Source organism: Hipposideros armiger, unplaced genomic scaffold (assembly GCF_001890085.2).
Source record: "Hipposideros armiger isolate ML-2016 unplaced genomic scaffold, ASM189008v1 scaffold_966, whole genome shotgun sequence".
Lineage (NCBI taxonomy): Eukaryota > Metazoa > Chordata > Mammalia > Chiroptera > Hipposideridae > Hipposideros > Hipposideros armiger.
Window position 1 is genome coordinate 145,710 of NW_017732316.1, and position 22,012 is coordinate 167,721.

At 40.7% G+C, this 22,012-nt stretch overlaps 1 protein-coding gene and 1 pseudogene across 2 annotated transcripts in view; one reads left to right on the top strand and one right to left on the bottom strand.

The window, feature by feature from the left end:
- MAT2B (methionine adenosyltransferase 2 non-catalytic beta subunit) overlaps positions 1-3,548 on the top strand; it is a 26,692-nt gene extending 23,144 nt beyond the window's left edge. For both annotated transcript variants that reach the window (XM_019630955.1, XM_019630953.1), the window contains exons 5-7: positions 1,092-1,285; positions 2,185-2,298; positions 2,676-3,548. In XM_019630955.1, coding sequence (XP_019486500.1) covers positions 1,092-1,285; positions 2,185-2,298; positions 2,676-2,846 — 479 coding nt within the window. In that variant the 3' untranslated portion in view covers positions 2,847-3,548. The remainder of the gene's footprint in view (positions 1-1,091; positions 1,286-2,184; positions 2,299-2,675) is intronic.
- Positions 3,549-4,173: 625 nt separating this feature from the next.
- LOC109375534 (receptor expression-enhancing protein 5-like) overlaps positions 4,174-22,012 on the bottom strand; it is a 36,241-nt pseudogene continuing 18,402 nt past the window's right edge.

A 22,012-nucleotide genomic window follows, 5' to 3' on the forward strand; every position in this document is an offset into this window, starting at 1 on the left:
GGCCCTTTTGTAAGTTTTTAAAAAGGGGTGTGTGTGTGTGGTTTTGTCATCTGCTTTTCCCCCACATACTTGCGTTTCAGTACATATGGAGCCATCTCTTGGGTATCTTTTTCCTATCAGTTGCTGCATAGCACTTGCTTTAATGATCCTTTACACCAGAACTACTGCCTAAGACTGGACCATGTCCTTGAGAAGCATCCCCTGGTGTAGATATCACACTATAGACATTCTGTTTTTCAGCTTTTTTGTGTTATGAATTATCCTGCAAAAATTATCCTTGAATACATATTTACATACAGTTATCCAATAATTTAATTAAAAAGTTCTGTTGTAAACTCTTAGCAGGGACCAACATAAAATCTAAATACCTCATAATTCTTTAATCTGTTTTCAAGAATTATGTCGTAAATACATACCCTGTATATAGACTCACTAATTGTTAATGTTTTGCCACATGTGTTTTGTACATATAATTTTTTTTCCGAACTCGTTAAGAATTAGTTGAATTTAGCCTGCAGATTCTTCACCGTGTATCTTCGAACAAGGATGTTCTGTATATAAATACAGTGCAGTTATCACACTCAGGAAATTTATCCTTACTGTAATATAATATACAGTCTTTATAGTAATTTCCCCAATTGTCCCAATAATGTCCTTTATTACATTTTACTCAAGATCCAATGAAGTTACACTCATTGCATTTATTTTTAATTATCATAGTAATGAAATTATATATAAAAATACCCAAAACGAGAGAATATTTAAAATTCAGAATCACATTTGTTAAATAGGCATCATTACAGGTGAGCTGTGTCATTTGGTATATTGCAAGTTTTCTACTACGATATTGTTTAAATCTACATACATGCGTCTTACATCAAGACTTACGAGCCAGCCAGTTTTTTGTTTGTTTGTTTTTTTCCCATTGCAGTTGACATACAGTATAATATTAGCTTCAGGTGTACAGCATAGTTGTTAGGCATTTATATAACTTATGAAGTTTCCCCTCAATAAGCCTGTTACCCTCCTGGCACCATACATAGTTATTAAAGAACCAGTCGGCTTTAAAATATTACCTACCTCATCTCTAGGAGCTGCTGTTTTGAGAATTCCTATTCTGTATGGAGAAGTCGAAAAGCTCGAAGAAAGTGCCGTGACTGTTATGTTTGATAAAGTGCAGTTCAGCAACAAGTCGGCCAACATGGACCACTGGCAGCAGAGATTCCCCACGCATGTCAAGGACGTCGCCGCCGTGTGCCGTCAGTTAGCGGAGAAGAGAATGCTGGTGAGAATCGGGCAGGAAGATGTCCTGACTTCCATCGCAGTAGAAATCCTGTTCATGAGTGAAAATGAAAGTCCTTTTAAAAAAACTATAAGGAGACCACACAAAAATAGTTTACAGATAGTAGGCCATATTTATAATAATAAAAATATCGTATTCTTGTGTTTGCATTCATTTATCAAATACTACAGACACCCTTTGTCATTCTTTTATTGCAGTATGACTAAACAGTTGTATTATTATTTATTTAATTTGAAGTTTTTAAAGAAGTTACTCTAAGATCTATGTAATGTTAAAGAAGAATCTGCATAGATATTTTAGCCATTTTAAGAATTTTTTTTTTTTTAGTTAGTTGAATAGGAGTTAATTTTAAATGTTTGAAAAAGTTGGAGCTAATAGACTATCCATAAAAAGAAAGACCAGAGACTGATTTATTTTAGAATATAAAAAATATGTACTTTTTAATACATAAAAATGTATATATATCTTAAATATGTACTGTGTCAGCATTTAAGGATGTTATGACTAATTAGCTCCTCTTGAAAAATGGTTCTGTTAAACAGTTTTGTTTTTAGCTTCTTTCCATAATTAGAAATACTCATTAAGTTGGGCTATGTTTCCAAAAAATCTGTAATTATTTTTAGGATTCCCAGTAAGTAAAATGGGAGTAATTTATTTATGTTTTTATTTTTAAAAATGCTCAAGGCTAAATTCTAGAAATTGCTTTTCATGTTTAGCTGGGAATATTTATAGGGATTCTGTTTTAGATTTCTTTGGAGAGCATTCCAGAAAGGAAAGATGCGATTCTTTTTTGGACATTTTAAATTATCTTTCTTGTCAAACCTACCATTTCATTCAACTCACAAAGTTGAAACAATTTTGAATTTGTGTGTCCTTGTTAGGATCCGTCGATTAAAGGAACTTTTCATTGGTCTGGCAATGAACAGCTGACGAAGTATGAAATGGCGTGCGCCATCGCAGATGCCTTCAACCTCCCCAGCAGTCACCTAAGACCTGTAAGTACACACATCATTTAAAACCTCACCTTTCGAAAGTCTAGAACCATCACAGAAGTGTGTATTACTGAATACCATTTTCTTGTTGCTTTGGAAGTATTGATAACTTCATTTTCGGGTAGTAATCAAAGTGAACTTCACTCGTATGTTCTCAGTTCATATTGGTATTTTTCTCTAAATTGTCAGGTATGATAAGCCCATGAGTATTGGTGTAGTTGATAGAAAAAGTGTTGTCTTGATTGTGGCAGACTTCTTTATTTTTCCAGGGATTATATCCGATTTCTTGCACTGAGGGCAAAGTGAAGTAGAGAATGTAAAACCTCAACATGTAGCTTTCCATTTATTTTCGATATTTTTGCTTTTATTTTTCTTTAAAGATAACTGACAGTCCTGTCTTAGGAGCACAGCGTCCAAGAAATGCCCAGCTTGACTGCTCCAAGTTAGAGACGTTGGGCATCGGCCGGCGAACACCTTTTCGAATTGGAATCAAAGAATCACTCTGGCCTTTCCTCATCGATAAGAGATGGAGACAAACGGTCTTTCATTAGTGTATGTCTTTTTTGTAATGATACATATAGTCTGTGGCACTTTTTAAAGAACAAAGGAAATAGTTTTGTATGCGTGCTCTTTGTGACTCATGATCTTTCAGGTAAATGATACCCTTGCACTAGTGAAATTGTGTAAAAAACAGGTTAATGATGCCTGTGTCTAAAGTAATGTTTCTTTTCATCCTTTTGTTCTGGCTCTGAGTATAGTAGATGATGATTATTACATATTTTGAGAGTCAGGATGAAACATCTGCTGTACACTTTTTTGGGGGGTGGGGGGATGAAAGGCATTATCCATTCCTATAACCTCTATGTTTTCAGGACTCCTGCAACTGTTGACCCTTTTGTTTTAAAGTGTGTTAAATAGTATGAAAATCATTGGTGTTCATGATTTGCTTTGCTTGAGCGCAGATCAAAATGTTTGAAGAAAGAAACTTTATTTTTGCAACCTGAGTACAGTTTTTATGCTTGAGATATTTCAACGTGTTACGTATATTGGAGCTCCTGCATCTTGATGCCTCCTGCTTTTGTAGCAGTGAGCACTTGAGAGAGAGCATGCGTGTATGTATTTTTTTAAAGATATATAAAAGTGTCCTTTTCACTCCATGTTACAAAGTGATATTTCATATGTGTGATTAATAATGGCATTGTAAGTATTTTGATCATTCATGAATAATAAACATGTACTGCTGGCATGGTAAAGCTTAGTTGTCTTGTATTTAGTTCTCTCTTTAAATGTAAGGACCAACCATCTAAATAATTGTTTTGTTGCTTTAAGGTAACGTGATGCATACAAGAGAATATAGTTAATACATTGTGGACCGGTGGTGCAGATTTGCATCTATATATTTAAATGCCCCATCCTCAAGGTGTTAACATATATTGAGATATAAAACAAAATAATAAAATGAACACTGGTGAACCCACCATTTGAGATCTAGAATGTTACAGATATTGTATCTACTTGTGTCAGCTGATTGTTTTTTAACTAAATCTATGTAATCTTGTTATATATTTACACAGAATGTTCCTTCTGAAGAATGCAGAGTATTTGAATGTATTGTCTATACTAAGTAATACTCAGGTGACCTTAGCCTCAACCATGTCTTTGGCCCTTAGGAAGAAAGCGCAAAGGTAGAGTGACTATATGACTTGGCTTCTTTACGTGATTTGGCTTCTATACAGGGGTCAGTGCAAACTCTGGTTTCAGATTTTCTTTTTTTTTTTTTTCAACAAATTCCTTTTTTTTTTTTTTAATATATCAAATATGTTTCCAAGGCAATATTATTAAAATGATTGTGCCACAGCCTCTAATACAACATCAAGCTCAAGTAGGAAGGCCCAGAGAGGGCAGGAAGGTTTCTTCTTCTTCACCCAGTAAATTCACGGCAGCTTTCGTGGCTTCTTTAAGCGTTAGCATCTGCAGTCTCTTTGGCTTTGTCCTTCAAGTCATTCACCACATTGTCTACCTGGGACTCCTGCTTCAGGAAGAAAGGTTGGATGATGCGCCTGCAGCGCAGTTCCACCCCGTTGGAGGAGCTGCGGCCATGCACCACAGCAGGAAGCCGCGCTTCAGCGTGTAGTAGGAGGGAACTGGCAGGAAGCGGTCAGAGGAGGATTGCAATGCTGAGCACACCACGCACTACCCAGTAGGTCGGCCACTGGTGTCGTCTTCTCTGGCTTAAATTGAGATGTAGGCTGGGTAGCCAAATCCTGTCAGACTGCAGAGGAGAGGCTCTACAACTGAACAGCAATCAGAGGCCACCAGCCCAATGACATAGCACGATGTAGCTCTGGTTCACAGCGGTCTATGCCTAGAGCTTGTCCTGAGGCCAAGGGGCCGGTCATGCAGTTCTTGTGCAGAAACTGGTTGAACCTGTGTGTCATGGCCGCAGAGTGGTGGAGACTGTTGTGCTGCCGCCTAGAGCTGCTCCTAGTGCTGGTGGCTGCGCAGTCCTATTCGGCCCCCTCCTGGCCCCACCCACACCACACCACCCCTTGTCCTGGTTTAGATTTTATGGTTTCACGTGTGAGTTATTCTTTCCCTACATTATGGTCTTTTTTTTTTTTTTTCTTTTTTAGATTTTATTGGGGAAGGGGAACAGACAAGTTGCTGTCCTTTTGTTCTTCAGTCTAGTTGTGGAGGACGTCGCTTCACTGGCCAGTGTTGGTATCATTCGTTGCGCTCTTCCCGGGTGAGGCAGATTGGTCACTGGCCTCTGGACAGCCGCTCACAGCGGCTCTTGGCAGCTCACACCAGCTGCTGGCTGTTGGCCACACACGGTAGCTTATGGCAGCCCCACTGTGGCAGGGACTGCAACTTATGCTGTCACCGGTGACTCACGGCAGCCCAGCTCCAGGTTGAGCTGTTGTTCACCATCTTAGCTATAGAGGGCGCAGCGTCACTGTCTCTCATGTGGGATCTGAACTGGGGCCCTACTTCTCAGAGCTGGTGTCCCAAGCCAGCTCTTAACCAATGCGTCACTCCGCCAGCCCCCTACATTATGATCTTATTCTCTTATTGGACAGAAAGTATTTCTTTCTAATTTCCCAAGGTACTTAGAATGTTCTGTTTAGAGAGGATCAAATTTGAGTGATTTGGTTAAATCACCAATTCCTAAACAATGCTGTGATTTATAATTAAGTAGGGAAATTTGACCGATACCTGAGCCCTATCCTGGACTACAGAAATATAATTTCTGGAATTGATGCCTGCTAATCTAGGTTTAAATGTTCCCTAGGTGCTTCTAGTCTAAGGCAGCCAACCTGGCACTGGGATTTGGCAACCACCAAACCGAAGCATTCTGGGTTTTGTTTGGTTTTTTTCAAGTTATTTCATTTCATGTAGTACACAATTCAAATTTTCAGAGTAAAAACCTGTTTTCCATCCATCTCAAGCCTCCTGTTTTCCAACTGGAAGAAACCATGTAGATCGGATTCTGGTATGTTTCTGGAGATACTCTGCACGTATGAAAAGACTCACAGTTCCCCCCCCCCCTTTAATTACACAAAGAGGAGCATGAGCTTAATACACATTTTTCTGCACTTTTTTTTTTCCCCATTTACTGTACCTTGGACTTGGTTCTATATTAGTTATCAAGAATGTCCATGTTCTTTGTTTACTATTCATGTTGATGTTTCAGTCTTGGAGAAAAGTTGCCATAACAGCATAGAGAATGCCTGTATTTCCCCTGCCCGTTTCCCTAATTGTCAACGTTTAGCCACATTTATACCATCATTTTCTCTTTCTCGTTTTGTATACACACACAATACAGTATTTTTTTTTTCTTGAGCCATTTAAGAACAAGATGCAGCCATGATACCTAATCACCCACTTAATGGTATATAAACTTAAGTACCCATTTTCTAAAAATAAGAATGCACTTCCTCCTAAGCCCATACTATAACCGTCAACATTGATGTAACACTATCATCTAATCCACAGGCTCTGTTCACGTTTTATCAGTTGTCCCAGTACTGTCCTTCATAAATTTCCAATCCAGAATTACTCATGGCATTTATCATCTTTCTTTAGCTTCACCCTGGAACAGCTCCTCGGTCTTTATTTTTCTTTCACGACCTTGACACTTTTGGCATCTCTACATAAAAGAAAACATAAATTCACATCGATCCCTCCAATTCCGGTATTGCTCCACAGGGTTTATTTTAACTTCCCTCTTTCCATATTTGTAATTCCTTTACTCACTTGTTCAAGTCATCAATAAGAACCATTCTGATCACATCATGTCCCCACCTACTCCCCTCAGCACCCAGGCCCCCATGAGCCAGCTGAGCATCCGTGAACCCCCAGGGCCATGGCCCTGATGCCAAATCATATCATTAGCAGTAAACATGGCAGTAGGTTTTAATTCAAGTGTATAGGTTAAGAGAATTTGCTGCCTTGAAGGCGATATGTATAGCAAAAAGAATCATCAGGATTTGAATATGATTCTACCACTTGCTCCTAGCAAGTTATTTTATTTTTTTGGCTTCAAGATATGTTTCCTCCACTGCTCTTGTTTGTGCTTGGTCTGTTTTCTGTTGGAAGCACTGCAAACCTGTCTGGTAATCTTCGGCTGTCTGATCATGATTGAGAGTGAGATACTAAAAGGCTAATTGGAATTGCTGTGTGTAGGAGGGCTGACCCGCATGTTGTAGGATGATTAACAGCAACCTTGGCCTCTTCTCAGTAGATACCAGCCACACCTCTCCAGTCATGACAATCAAAAATGTGTCCAGACATCAAATGTTCCCTGAGATCAAGGTCATCACAAATGAGGATAGCTATTCTAGGACAATGTGGGTGGTCCCTTTTAGTTGGGGAAACACCAGTGTCATTATTTTTTAGGTTTTTCAGGCCAGAATCCTCAGAAAAGGGCCTTCCAGTCCCCCGCTTGGAGGGCAGAGGTCTGTCTGACTGCCAGTGGTCTGGTGGCTGAGTGGGAGAGAAAGCCTGCGATTGTACTGTGAAGCTATGGGGGTGGGGAGTGGTGTATCCAGGTGAAAGTTTATCACAAGAAAGTGTTGCTTGAGGGACAAATTTGCTGCACGTTGGCTCCTCAGTCATGCCGTTAAGCTATTGAGCGGCTGGAGATGGAGGGGCCAGAAGGGTCATCAGCCTAGGGGCTGGCGGCACGCATGGCACCCTCTTCCTACTAAGGTTCATTGCACCTTAGAGAGACCATAATCGGTGATGGAGAGAGCCATTGTTAGAACCAAGCTTACCTTTTATATCGTAGGCGTTCTTAAGAGGGCAGTTCATCCAGTAGACCTCGTCCCCGGATAAAGGATAAGCAGTTTGGGATTCCTTGCTAGATTATATTAGAGTTCCCACATGATTCAAAGGCCCTGAAATTAGCGTTCAGCATTCCTGTGTTCACTTATTCCTGTTTTCAGTGCAGTACCTCCATCCTCCATCTGCCCATCTCACCCACCTCCCTCCTTCGAATCCAGAAATCATCTCCAGAGGATAGAAGCCCAGTAATCGAGGTGTTGGGGAGGGGGAGGATCTGGGAACCTAATTTCACTCATTTCTCTTTACTCTTTTCCTTCCCTTTCATCCAAGATTGAGAGGTACATGATCCTGAACCTGTTGAGGATTTTCACAGTAAATTAACGTGGTTCTCGGTGCTCCTAACCACTGGCTACAATTCAGCTTTTGGGGGTTGGTGAAGTCCTTTAACCATGACTCCCCTTTGCTTTCCAGTTTCTAAAATTTTGTTAACTCTTGCTTCCTTTCCGGTTCTTCCTGTCCTTGTTATTTTATGTTGTGTTTTAAAAAAATATTTCTCACTGGGGTTTTGAGAGGAAATGAAATTTGATGCCTGCATTCCGTCCACCACCTTAAAATGGAACGCCACACTTTTATTGATTTTAAGGGCTTGGATCATGAACCTCTTCCTGACCTGCTTTACGAGCTGCACACTCAGTTTTCCTTAGTTTGCCGTCTTCCATAGCAGTGTTTGTGATCTGGCTCACTTGCATTGCTCTTCTTTGCTATTATGTCTTTGGGAACATTAATTAACTACAGCTGGAACATACGGCTCGCATATAAGGTCATCATTGAATACAAATAAAGCACCAGTTAACCGTTTTATTTTTGGTTATCAATATTGCCTGGAATTCACCAAAAAAAAAAAGTGATGCTGTTACTAGGCATGATTCCTATTGTTTCAAGTGTCTTTTAGTTAGAAAGATCTAAATGTTGCCTCAACTCCTGTGGACTTCTTTCTACAGACTGCCAAGGTTAAGCTTTAAAATTGAGATCAATTCTCTAATTCTTGCCAAGAGCAATTCTTGGGAGATGATTAAGGGTCAGCATGGCATACTTAACACTGTTGATCTAAAATAAAGCTAATAATTTTCATCTTTTACCCAGGGTCTCAGTCAGTGTTCTTAAGTTAATGTCAGCTTCCTGTAAGGACACTAGCTAGCATCTTTATATTTTCCATTTGTGAGACATAATTTGATTTTAGCAAGTACTATTTGAATTTCCATTGCACAGGGTGTTGCTGACTAAATACTAAATAATAATAAAATTAATATTAAATCTCTTGTATTTGGGCACTTCAAGGATGATCTGGGTACCAAAATAGGATATTATGCTATAGAGTCATGGTTAAAGGAGTTCACCAACCCCCAAAAGCTGAATTGTGGCCAGTGGTTTCTATGTGGCTTAAGACAATTCAAATGTATTGCCGTATAGTTCTGTAGGTGAAATATCTGACACGTATCACTGGGCTGAAATCGGGGTTTCTCCAGGCTGCATTCCTTTCTGGAGGCACTAGGAAAGAATACATTTCCTGCTGATTTGGGTTGGTGGAATTTAGTTCCTTGTGTCTGTGGGAAGAAGTCACCCTTTTCTTTCTGTTGTTTCTTTTTTTAATCAAAGTTTATTGGGGTAACAATTGTTAGCAAAGTGACATAGAGTTCAGGTGTACAATTCTGTAATGCATCATCTGTATATCACATTGTGTGTTCACCACCCAGAGTCAGTTCTCTTTCCATCACCATATACTTGATCCCCTTTACCCTCATCTACCACCACCCCCACTCCCCATTTTCTTGCTGGTTATAAGCTGAGGGCTGTTCCAACTTCTACAGGTCACCGCATTCCTTGCCTTGTGGCCCTCTCCCTCCATCTGCAAAGCCAGCAGGAGCAGGTTGAGTCCGCACCTTGAGTCTCTCTAACCCTTATCTCTCATCTCTCTGACCACAGCTGGGTAAGGTTCTCCAGTTTCAAGGATGCATGTGATTAGTTGGGTATCCCCTGACAGTCCAGGATAACCTCCCTTTCTCAAGGTCAGTAAACTTAATCACATCTACAAGTTCTATTTTTCCATGTGTGGTTCTGGTGTTCAGGGTGTGGACATCTGTGGGCAACGGTAACCCTGCCTACCATGTAAATCAGATGCAACTAAAATATGAAATGAGAATTGGCAGTTTGAAAACTCAAGGTAAAAAATGTTCTACAATGATTAAGTGTCCCATCATTTGCTTAAAGCTGTTAAAGCAGGGTAGCAGAAACAAACCAGCTTTTGACAATATCCCTTCTCCCAAATTTTGGTTATTTTTGCTTTAATCTATTTAATTTTTGGTTAAAATTCTTCAGAATAACAAAGACTGTACTTTTATCCTGTTGTCAATATTGACTACATCTGTGCCCCAAGTGACAGTCATTGCAGTGGGAGAGATAAAAATGGGGCATTTTCTTCTTTCTGTTCCCAGACTTTGTCATTTAATTGGAAACCAAATTAGAATGGAGATACTGTATAGTTTAAGAGGCAAACGTTGCCTTTCTTTGCTATCTCTTACCCCAAAACTTCAGCGTGATCCTAAGACAGACCGGCACCATTGTCTTCTGCCTTTTATCATGCTCCACAAAGCAGTTGATTATCTTGGAAGGGCTTCAAAAGCAATTACGAAAATCCCTCATGTCAAGTTACATTTCAGACAGGACAAATTAGATGTATGGGGAAATGTCCTGATAAAGTACTCGAGAAATAATGAATCTGTGTACAATTTGTAACTGCTCCTGCAAAAATTTACAACATAAAAGAGGCTATTAACCTGAGACTGGAAGCTCAGAAGATTTTTTTTTTCATTACAAATGCAAATGCTTTATGAAATCGAGCCCAGAGCGTTTTTTAAATGTCCAAAATGTAATTCAAAACATTGTTTATTACATTTCTGTCTGGGCTTTTCACTGCATCACAAGCTGCTTTGTAAGTGCCTAGTTTTAAGCCAGCAGGTCTGCAGTGAATAAATGGTCGATTTGCCCCCCGCAAGCAGGTCCTACAGGGCAGCTCGGGCACCAGAATGAAAGCCAAAGTGTTAGCACCAGTGCCGCCCAAGGATGGTGGTGGACGGTGATTGAAAAGACATTTAGCTAGGAAGTGCCCGTGAGATTGTTGCATTTGGTTTCTTCTTGGTGAATTAAAGATAGATGATCTTCAATTTGCACAACCCCATCCCTGTGACTACAGAACAACGCAAGTTCCATCAATGACCATAATGACTTGGTGGGGACGGGAGTTGGTGGTTTGAGTCTTGGTGGCTGGGGATACTCAGTCACAAATAGGTATCATTTAGATAGAGTACTTTCATCACAATGCTGGGAAATTCAAATGCAATTTCCTCCCCTTATGAGCTGCTATTCCCCTCTGAGTAAAATGATTTCGGCTCTTCCAAATGACTTGGATTTTATCCTCAATAAAAGAAACTTTTTCCTAACTTTTGAAGCATGGGTGTGCCCATTGCTAATTCCCCCCTGCAGCCCCTCTTGATAAACATTAGCAAGTGGGAAGTCATTCTAGGGTCATTATGCGATATTTATAGACCACTTTTTTTTTTTTTTAAATTTGTGAAGTGTTTGAAGGTTCTTGCATAGGAACTGTTTCCAAATAACGTTGGGCTCATTTTTCATCTCCATCCAAATCCCATGGAAGCAAACCAATCACGAAGCAAAAAAGTCATTGGGAGCCGCAGGCTCAGAATCCAGTTGTGGAGCACGAACACTGGGCTCTGCTGCTGGCAGCTCTGAGGAGCCGAACCACGGGCACTGGCACTCATTTAGGAGTCAAAGCCGATGTGTTGTTTCTGGAAGGCTTTTGCCTGAGCCGAGGAAGGGAGACTAAATCCCTCCTAGGAGCTCAAATTGTATAGACTTTTTTGTTCTTACACGATTCCTTTTGAGACGGTTCAATAACATGATGTCTATTCTGTTTAAAGAACAGCGAGCAAAAACAACAACAACAAAGCCCCTGAAAAACAAACATCAGGGTATTCCCATCCACGGGACGCTTCTGATTTCTAAGATTGTCATCATAATGGTCTATCCCACTTTCATTGGGCCGTGTTCTCTCGTGGTGAGCTTGTCCCGGCTCCCATCCTCAAATGCCATCACAGAGCCATACCCCGAAACCCCCCCATTATGTCTCTCACCTTGATCTACCTTCCTTTGATTTCCAACCTGAACATCTTCATTCTCATGAAAGTGTGTGTGTCCTGATGCTCTCCAGAGTCAGCATTTGACATAATAGTGCTGACTAAGCACATATCTAGGTGCTTGACTCAGATCATTTATGCTCCAAACACCCTTCTTGAGTAGTTATCGTTGTGGTGATCGCTTTACAGACAGAGGCACGGGAGACAGTGACGGCGAACGTGGTGTTTCACTCTCACAGCTCCAAGTGGCGGAGTCAGGATTCGTGTCAGGAGCCCACTGCTCACCTCTGTGTGTCTGAAGCTCTCGTGGTGGCGAGGACATCTGCTTCAGGTCAGACGGACCTAGATGTGAATGCCGATCCTAACATTTCAGTGGCTGTTTGACCCTGGGCACCTTAAGTAATTCCTCCGAGCTTTAGTTTCCTCTGTGGTAAAATCGGAATATTCGTGTAGAGAAAAGCCCCATAAACATTCATGGCCATAGTGGGTGCTTGAGAAAGTAGGAAGTATAGCGTTCACTAACCCTTTCCCTCCGACTCCTCAGTTACGAAATGTGCAAATGAAATGAGCTGATTTCTGTGTGTTGGTGGGGAACGTGGTTTTATAGGTTCTCTCTCATGAGGTAACCAGGCATCGTGACATTGCAGATTGGTAGACTTTTCAACATGTCGGTCCACCTCATCCAGGACTGCACCTGCTCTGAAGCTGTGCTACGTCCCACGTTCTTGTGTGTCCTTCCTTTTAATCTCAGCTTTTGCATTTTCTTTAGATGATGCGCTTACTGATAGGATCCTTGGGAAATGGTCTGAAGGATGAAATGAAGTGGAGCGCCCACCCCCTGACCGTGGGTTTGTATTGTATGGTGAAGAGCTGGTGGGCTGGGCTGGTACTCCAAGCATGGCAGTGACCCATGGCAAATGCTTCGGCAGCTGTCGGCGTATCCCCTGGCCATGGGGCCAGCTGTTTCTGTCTGCACACTGTATGGAGGGATGTTCCTTTTCCAAGCTGGGCCCTTTCTGGAAACCACACGGACTATTAATTTTACAATGACAAATATAACTGCAGGTGGCTGTGTGCAAGGCTGGGTAGCAGGGTAAACATGATGAGGCATCTACTTTCTGGGGACGAAATGGAGAGTTATCTTTTCTGTTGCACTTACCACCAATATCAGGTAAAATGCCCTGTCTTTTGCCAAGTTTCAGTTACACTTATTTATACAAGATGAGAAGACTATGAAAAGTTTGTCATATTTGAGTGCTTCCTCAAATGAGCCCTCACATTATTTTCATGATTAGTTTGGATGAATCTTTCTGCTCTCCTTTCTTTCCCGTATGTAAACCTGAGCACAGGAATCCACAACCATTTATCGCTGAGTATCTACTATGTGTAATTTCCTGTGCATGTGGGAATGTCAAGAAGAATAAAGCATGATCCTTGTCCGAAAGGATTTTGAACTCTATTAAGAGCTAAGAATTAAACATGTAAAAACGTTACTTATGAATATTTTAGAACAATAGCTATTTGCAAACTCCCAATTATTTAGATATCCTCCCAAAGATAGCCTGTGTATAGATTAAGGATATATTTATATACATACTCCTACTTAAAAATACAGTTAAAAGCATGTTGTGCATACTGTTATGTTCCTTGCTTTTTTCCACCGGACAATATGTTTTGTAGGTAATTTCATAGCTGTAAATATTTGCTCCATTATTTTTAATAGTTTCATAGTATCCCATTATTTGGAAACCACTTGTTTTCTTTAATCACTACCTTATTGCTTGAACCCCAACTAGGTACATTGAACTTGATCACTCACTTTTGTCTTGGATTTAAATGAATTTCAATTGATTTTTAAAAGGTCTGCTTTTAAGGCAAACTAAACTAGACAAGGAAGTTTGGGGTGTCACTGAAATAAGCTCGTGTCTTTTCTCTGTGACTATTTTGAAGGGGATAACATTTGTTTGGATTTATATTCTGGCTTGTTTGTTTAAACAAGCAGCCTCATTAAATCGCAGTCACATCAACATAATAAATGAATGCTATGAAAGTATTAAAAGGGTTCTGAGTATAGAGAGATTGTTAGAGTGATTTTTAATAAAGTAGTACTGACATGTGTCCTGGGCACCCCATCCCATGGCTCCACTTATATTTGAAACTGGGCTTTTGGTTTCCTCACTCTAGATTGTTATTTTTCTCTTATTTTATTAAGAACACTTAGCATGGGAGCTACCCTCTTAATAAATTTTGAAGTGTACAGGACAGTATTGTTTATTATGGGGACAATGTATAACAGATCTCACCTTGTATAACTGAGACTTTATACCCATAGATGAGCATCTCTGCATTTCCCCCTGACCCCTGGCAACCACCTGTCTACCCTCTGCTTCTATGAGCTTGACTATTTTAGATACCTCCTATAAATGGGATCACGCGGTGTTTGCCCTGTGATTGGCTTATTTTACTTAGCATAATGCCCCTTCAGATTCATCTGATCATGTTGCAGGGCTTTCTTCTTTTTTAAGCCTAAAAAATGTTTCATTGTATATGGACACCACATTTTCTTTATCCATTCATTGTTGATGGACCCTTAGTTTGTTGCCTCTTCTTGGCTGTTGTGAATAATGCTACAGAAGAGAACATGTGAGTGCAGCCATCTCTTTCGGATTCTCATTTTAATTGTTTTGGATAAATACTCAGAAGTGGAATTGCTGATCATATGTTAGTTCTATTTTTAATGTTTTGAGGAATCTCCGTACTATTTTCCATAGTGGCTGCGCCGTTTTAAATTTCCATTGACAGTGTTCTAATTTCTCTACGTCCTCGCCAATACTTGTTTTCTTGTATGTTTTTTATAATAGCCACCCTAATAGGTGTGAGTGATCTCCCTGTGGTTTTGATTTTATTTCCCTGATGATTAGTGACGTTGAGCAGCTTTTCATGTACCTGTTGGCCATTTGTATGTTGTCTTTGGAGAAATGTTTATTCAACTCTCTAGCCCATTTTTAAGTTGAGTTACTAGTTTTTTTTGCTATTGAGTTGGATAAGCTTCTTATATATTTTGCAAATTGACTCCTTATCTGATGTGTAGTTTGAAAATATTGTATCCTGATTTATAGGTTGCCTTTTCACTCTGTTCTTTTCCTCACTCTAGTTTTTGCTGCTGTTATTTGTCTGCTTGTTTGTTTTAAGGCAACATAAAAAGAGAAATAATATATTCAGCAAATTTTGGTAACTGGTAATTTTCAGATTTTTAATTCAATAATAGCTGATGTTTATAATGATGTTTAGGAAATTCCAAGGTGCCTATATTATTTTGTTGAGGAAAGATGAAACCCATAGTAGTTTATTTTTTTTCTAGTTATTTCCTAGATATTTCTTTACTTTTGCATATATTTTATTCTAAATTTTCCCAGTACACTTACTATTGTGCTAGGTGCTTTACATGCATTACATCACTGAACCCTCACATTATACGAGGCATTTATTCCATTTTACAGATGAAACAAGCTCAGGGAGACTAAGTAACTCACCCAAGGTTATACAGCAAGTGGAAGACTTAGAGCTGAGTCAGGCCTGCTTGTATCACAGCCCTGTTGCTTCTGCTCTGTCACACTACATCTAAGTCTTTGAAAACTGTGGACTGAATGTTATATGCATGCACACAAACGTATGCGTTCACACCCACCCACGATGTTAACTAAAATAGTAGTCCCAGAAATGGGGACTAGACCCCCATATTATAACATTATACTCACTGTTTCACTTTAAAAATCTATGGCCAGCACTGCCAACAAGTAACGAATTTGATTCATGTGCGTTTTATCTCAGTCTTGCTTGCTTTGTGGTGGAAGTGATGAAATGAGGTGCAAGAGTGAGCTGATGGAAAGGCGTTGTTTAACATTCACTTCGTGGTACACGAAACAGAGTTCTGTAGATATATGTAGTGGAAGCCCATTTATACACTATCAAAGCTCACTGGGCCGGCCGAGTGGCGCGATGGTTAAGAACTGGCTTGGAATGCCAGAGGGCCCCGGTTCGGATCCCACATATGAGGGCCAGTGACACTGCCCTCCACAGCTAAGATGCTGAACAACAGCTCAACCTGGAGCTGGGCTGCCATGAGTTGCCGGCGGCGGCGTAGGCTGCAGCCCCTGTGGCAATGGGTTGCCATGGGCTACCATATGTAGCCAGCAGCCAGCGTGAGCAGCCAGCAGCCAGCATGAGCGGCCAGCAGCCGCAGTGAGCGGCCGTCCAGAAGCCGGTGACTGATCTGCCTCATCCGGGAAGAGCGCGATGATGGTGCCAACTTGGGCCAGTGAAGAAACGTCCTCCACAACTAGACTGAAGAACAAAACGACAGCAACTTGTCTGTTCCCCTTCCCCTGATTCCCCAGCACTGTTCCCATCCCCCTAATTCCCCAATAAAAAAAAAAAATCTAAAAAAAAAAAAAGCTCACTTTCCTTGAGGAAAACCCATTCCATGTGGTCCTCATGGGACTGAACGCGTTGTCCTTCCTGCTTGGTTAAGTGGTGGTTATGGATACGTACTTGGGTAGCGTGCCCCATTTCCGTGGCCAAGGGGATTGGATTAGAAATGGACCTTTGGCCCAAGCTGTGTTAATTTACTTCTCATGGGACCTGTCCTGTGCCTATCAGGAGTTTTCTCTTTTTTCTTAGCAACAGTATTCAGAAGGGTAAGCATTATCTTAGCCCCCATGTGTAGCTAGAATGTGGCCTAGGAACGCTGAGAAAAGCAGAGCCAAAAGTTTGAGAGAAAGATTTGACTTTCTAATGACATCAGTTAAACGCTTTGAGTCAGCTCTTCTTTAAGCCAGCATCATTGCCTTGACCTCTCCAATGATTTGAGTCTCCTTGGAGAAATGGCTCGTTCCAGGGCTGGAATTATGAGATGCATGTTCGTACCAGAAAGTGAGAAAGGGCTCAAAAAATAATGCAAACAAATCCAAAGGACAGTGGATCCAACTTGAAGGATCTCCCAATGACCAAGTCTGGGACACTTTTAGGAATAATAACAATAATAGATTATATTCCATAGGATGAATATTTGTGATTTTATACTGATTTAAATAAATGAATTAAAGACAGCTCTTCCTTATAGCAGAATTCCAGTTGATAAATATAGCATACGAGTACATGGTGGAAATAGAAACCATTTGCCAACACCACAGTAATAATTGTAGGCTATAATCGCTGATGGGTGCTAAAATGAGTGAGTGCAAGTATAATGAGAAAAAGTATATTTACACAGTCTCAAAGTATCACCTCACAAAATACTTATTATTTACAAAGGAAACATTAGTAAATCTACAGTGGAGAAACCTTGTCGATGCCACCCCGAGTGATCAAAATTAACATTATAGCAATGAGCCCTGTTCACATGTGTCTCCTGATATGATGCCCTGACAAGGACACAATATCACTTCTCTGGGGTTCTTACCTCAAATGCATAACCTCAGATTAAATCGTGACAAAATAACTGGCCAGTGCTCTTGTTAAAGTCAAGAAAGATAAAACCTGAGGAACTGTCCCAGACTGGAGGCGACTGTGGAGACGTGAAGCCTAGATGCAATGTGGGATCCTACACCAGAAAAAAGACATTTCCCAGAATTTAGTCAGGTCTGTAGATGAAGGTATTTATCAATATTTACTTCCTGGTTTAATAATTTTATGATAGTGAGTTGTTTATATTTAGGGAAGCTGGATGAAGGGTATCTGGAAATTGTAATATTGTAATAATGCTTTTGGAGATCTAAAATTATTCCAATTATTTCCCTCTTTTGTTGTCATTTTAAGTTATTTTATATTGGGCTTCCCTCATCTGAAATAAAAAATGCTCTTGTTTCGTAAACTATATTTTGTCTCATTTGCACAACAATCCTATAATATGAGGCTTATTATCTTCATTTATAGATCATGAAACTAAGCCTTCGGTAGTTTAAATAATTTTCCCCAAGGTCATAACAGTAAATGACAGAGCCAGGATTTGAATCTGTGTCTGCTTGACATCAAAATGTTATGTGTACTATTAAAAATAATTAAATGGGTAAGTAATCTGTCTTATTTTTAAAATTACTGTATTTTCAAAAGCTCCACCTTGTTCCAGAGACGACTCAAGACAGGCTACTTGAGAACTGGGTGCAGGACAGGAGAGATACTGGCTAAATATTAGACAGTGTTTTGGTGATTGTGTTGTATAAATATGCAGTGGAACTAATTATGTGGCATAGGAGGGCATGCCAGCTAGCCTCAATATGGACGTCCTCTGAAAATTAACATTTGACAGACAGTATGGTCAAATAAACCAGATAACTGAGGCATTTTTCCAATGGGATGTATATTTTATATATTTGATTTAAACCTTTGATGAACATTTTTTAAAATATGGGAGTTGTTTAAATTTAAGGAAAAGCAAACAGTAGGGCACGTTAAAATATCCATTAACTAAACACCCTGAAAGGGTCTAAAATGCCTCCAGCTGCCAAAAAACAATTAGGCTCCAAATACGCCTTCGGTTACCTAACCACACATTCCCTAAACATTTAGTTCTAATTAATTTTCTTCATTACACAACAATGCCTCCCCTAATTACACTAGAGAAATTCTATAAACCTACTAGCTATCCGGAGTCTTTATTGTGCCAATTATCCTGGTAGGTCCCTATTACAAGCAAATCTTCACTCTCTAATTTATACATACCTCATCTCAGCAGACACGAGCTACTTAGTAAACCCTTGACAGCCAGGCAAACTAATCCAATATGTGACCATATTCCAAATTAGTCATTTTAGCGTGATGGAACACCAAGGCTGAATAATTTAAAACATACCAAGGTAAAGGTGAAAAGTACAAGCACAGGAACCATGTAGCATCTAAATTCATACACATGTGGCCAGAGCTTGTGATCCCTGGGTCAGCAGGAGAGGCTGACTCAGGGACAAAAGGCCTGTGCTTTCAGCACACTTGTCAGTGCCGAGGTAGTGGCAGGATTCGGGCCACGGGAACAACGCAGCATGTAGAATAAACATAAGGACTGCAGAGCAGGAAAGACCGCACACCCCTCACTGAATAAAGGAGGGAATCGGCCCAGTGAGTGACACGAGCTGGGACTAGAAGCAGGACGCCCAAGTCCCTGACCAGTGACAATGCAGAGTCCCTCCAGAGAGAGTATCATCTATCAGAGCCTATTAGCTGACTGGTGACAGAGTGATCCTGGCGAAGCCCTTTTGGGCTTCCTTTCCCAGCCACATAAAAGTTTGTGATCTTCGTGTCCAGGGTTTTGGAGGATGGCACGTGGACCCGTCGGTACAAATGCGTCCTTGATATGCAAAGCTCAAAGCCACGCGGTGGTATTTTAGCAGCCTCACTTTCTATGCCTGCAGGATGCTGATCAACCAACCATTTCTGCCCAGGCCTGGGGACCTGCTTCTGACTCTTATTATTTTTTTTTTAATATAAAATTTCTCTCGACATTAGATAAAAAAAATAACCTCGAGTTTTGCTACTCGAATGTGTGGTCTGTGAACCAGCAGCGTCAACATCACTTGGGAGACTATTAGCTCCCAAACCTACTGAAACAATTTGCATTTTAACAAGATCCCCAGGTAATTCATGTGTGCACTGGCATCTGAATAGCGTGGGTCTAGAGCCGTGGTCTTCACATGTCAGCATGCCTCGGATTCATCAGTGGGTGCCCTAACCTCGAGCTTCCAGGTCACTAGGTCTGGGCTGAGGTGGAGAATTTGCATCTCTGGCCGGTGTCTCAGGACGCTTCCAATACACAACCTGCCTGGCTTCTGGCCATACTCTGCCTTGTGAAGGAAGGCCTTTGGGGTTTTGGAGATTAAATTGTTTTAGGTATTGGTAGCCATGGGGTCTCCCAGAGTTATTGTTCACAAAGTATGGGTTTGTTCAGTCTTTTTTAGGTGATTCTGGAAATTCTACATATTTGAGGATAGCAGTAAGTCAGTGGTTCCAATTTTAGGGGGAGGTTCACAGTGCAGCTCCCTGGTCACCACCACCAAACCCTCCCCCTAAATGAGTGGCTCCTGGATGAGGTCCAGAGATCTGCATTTTCAATAAACATTCAGATAATTCCGAGACAGGTGGTCAAGAGACACAGTCTGAGAAACATTGATCCAAATGCTGAATGTTTTAGGGAAAAGGCAGAATTTGTGCCCTCTCAGCAGCAGAATCTCAACGTCCTCCCGGTGCGGCAGCCAGTACATCTCATAATTTAGCAGTTGAAGCGGTTCCAGGAAATCAGTCCACTGGGCCTTTCCCTCATGGAAGCCCCAGTAGAACTCGCTTCTCCTTTCTTAATTATGTCTGGGCAGCAGCGAGCACTCCAAACGCTGTGTTCTTTAATCTGCTTATCTATCTTACAACTCCGGTTAACCAGGTGCAGCCATCCATCTGGCTAATATGAGGACAAGCTGTTAATTTGTGAATGAAAAAGGAAGGCCTGAAGACAACCAAAACTAGCAAGGAACTCTGGAAGGTAACATTGACCCCTAATCTCTGCGAAGCAGGGGGAGGGGGACGGAATTCATTTGTTATAATAAAAGAAGGACATGCTTTTTCGTGGAGGGAAGTGCATAGAGAATTTAGGCAGCTCTGGGTACCCATGTGACTGGCCCCAGGTCCTTTCTGAATTTCGCATCTTTAGCTGTAAAATAGGAAGATAATGGGACCTAATCTTCATCTCCGGGAAGTTAGGAGTTTTCTTTGAGATCAAGTGAGTCAAAGCACTTTGAAAGATGCAACAGGAAAAAAAAAAAAAAAAAGAAAAGAAAAAAAGTAAATAAAAAGAAAGATGCAACAGGAATATTTTCATTAGGTTCTGTGCATTTCGTTTACTTATTTGATACATTTATGTAGGAATCTCTCTTCATGCACATCGGACATTTTATGATTAGTGTTTTCTAGCAAGAGATTGTACCGTTTGATTACATGGTGGTAGCTTTACTGTTTTATAGTCTTCAAGTATGTTTTTTTTTTTAATTATAAAACCTATAATAAGACAGATTATCCTGTCCTTCCCAACCCATCTTAAACTTAAGTGTGCACGGGAATGTGTCATGGAATGAATGTGCCCCCCTCAAATTCACACTTTAGAACCCTAACCCCCAACGTGATGGTACTTGGAGGTGGTACCTGTGAGACGTAAGTAGGTTTATGTCCCGAGGGTGGGACCCTCACGATGAGATTAGGGTCCTTGTAAGCAGAGGAGGACCTGTCTCCCCATTTGCTTACAGCTAGGAAAGGCCATCTGGACATACAGAGCAACAACAACCATCCACACACCAGGAAGAGAGCCCTCACTGAGATCTGAATGTGCTGGCCCCTTGACCTTGGACTTCTCAGACTCCAGAACTGTGAGAAATACACGTGTGCTGTGTAAGCCACCCCGGTCTGTGGTATCCTGGTGTAATAGCCCCAAATGCCTAAGACAAATCACTGGAGAGCTGGTTAAAACCTAGACGGCTGGGCACACCCCCTGAGTTTCTGATTGAGTATGGGCCTGAGAATTTGCATTTTTGACAAGGTCACTTTCTTAAGTATGCTGGTTGTGGACTGTGTTTTGAGAGCCATCGCATTGAAACAAAACTTCCCTTGATTATAAACTATAAGCTTCCTTTCATAAGTTCATATTCTCTACCTCAAATTCCTAATTCTGGTCTCTAATTTAAAAGGAATCATAGTCCAGATTTAGAGCTGAGCTGAGGTAGTAGAAAATAAACACCAGCTGACCTTGGATGTCAACTTTTGTCAACAACGCTGCTAAGCACATTTTTTTCTCTTCCCATGTCATGAAAAAAAAAAATTAAAACTGTCCAACTACCCAGAAGTTTATGATCAAGCTGGGGAGACCAAATACACCCTGTAAAATAGTTTGTGAATAATTACTGAGCAAAATGAACTATAAATGCAAAACAGCATTGCCTGAAGTCCCAGGTGAGATCGCTGCCACATTGCTAAAAGGGGAAATTGCGATATAAATTTCCAATACTCAGAAAATCGACTTTGTCACTTGAGCTTTTTTACAACTAGCTAGAGGCAAACCTCCTGACTTCAGTTCAACCCAGAGATGGTATAACACTTTGACACACTCCCATTGGCCTCACTGTCCTGTGTCCTTAGATAAAGTTTGAATGCACTGTTTCTCAGAGTGGTATCTGGGAGCCATCTGCAGAATT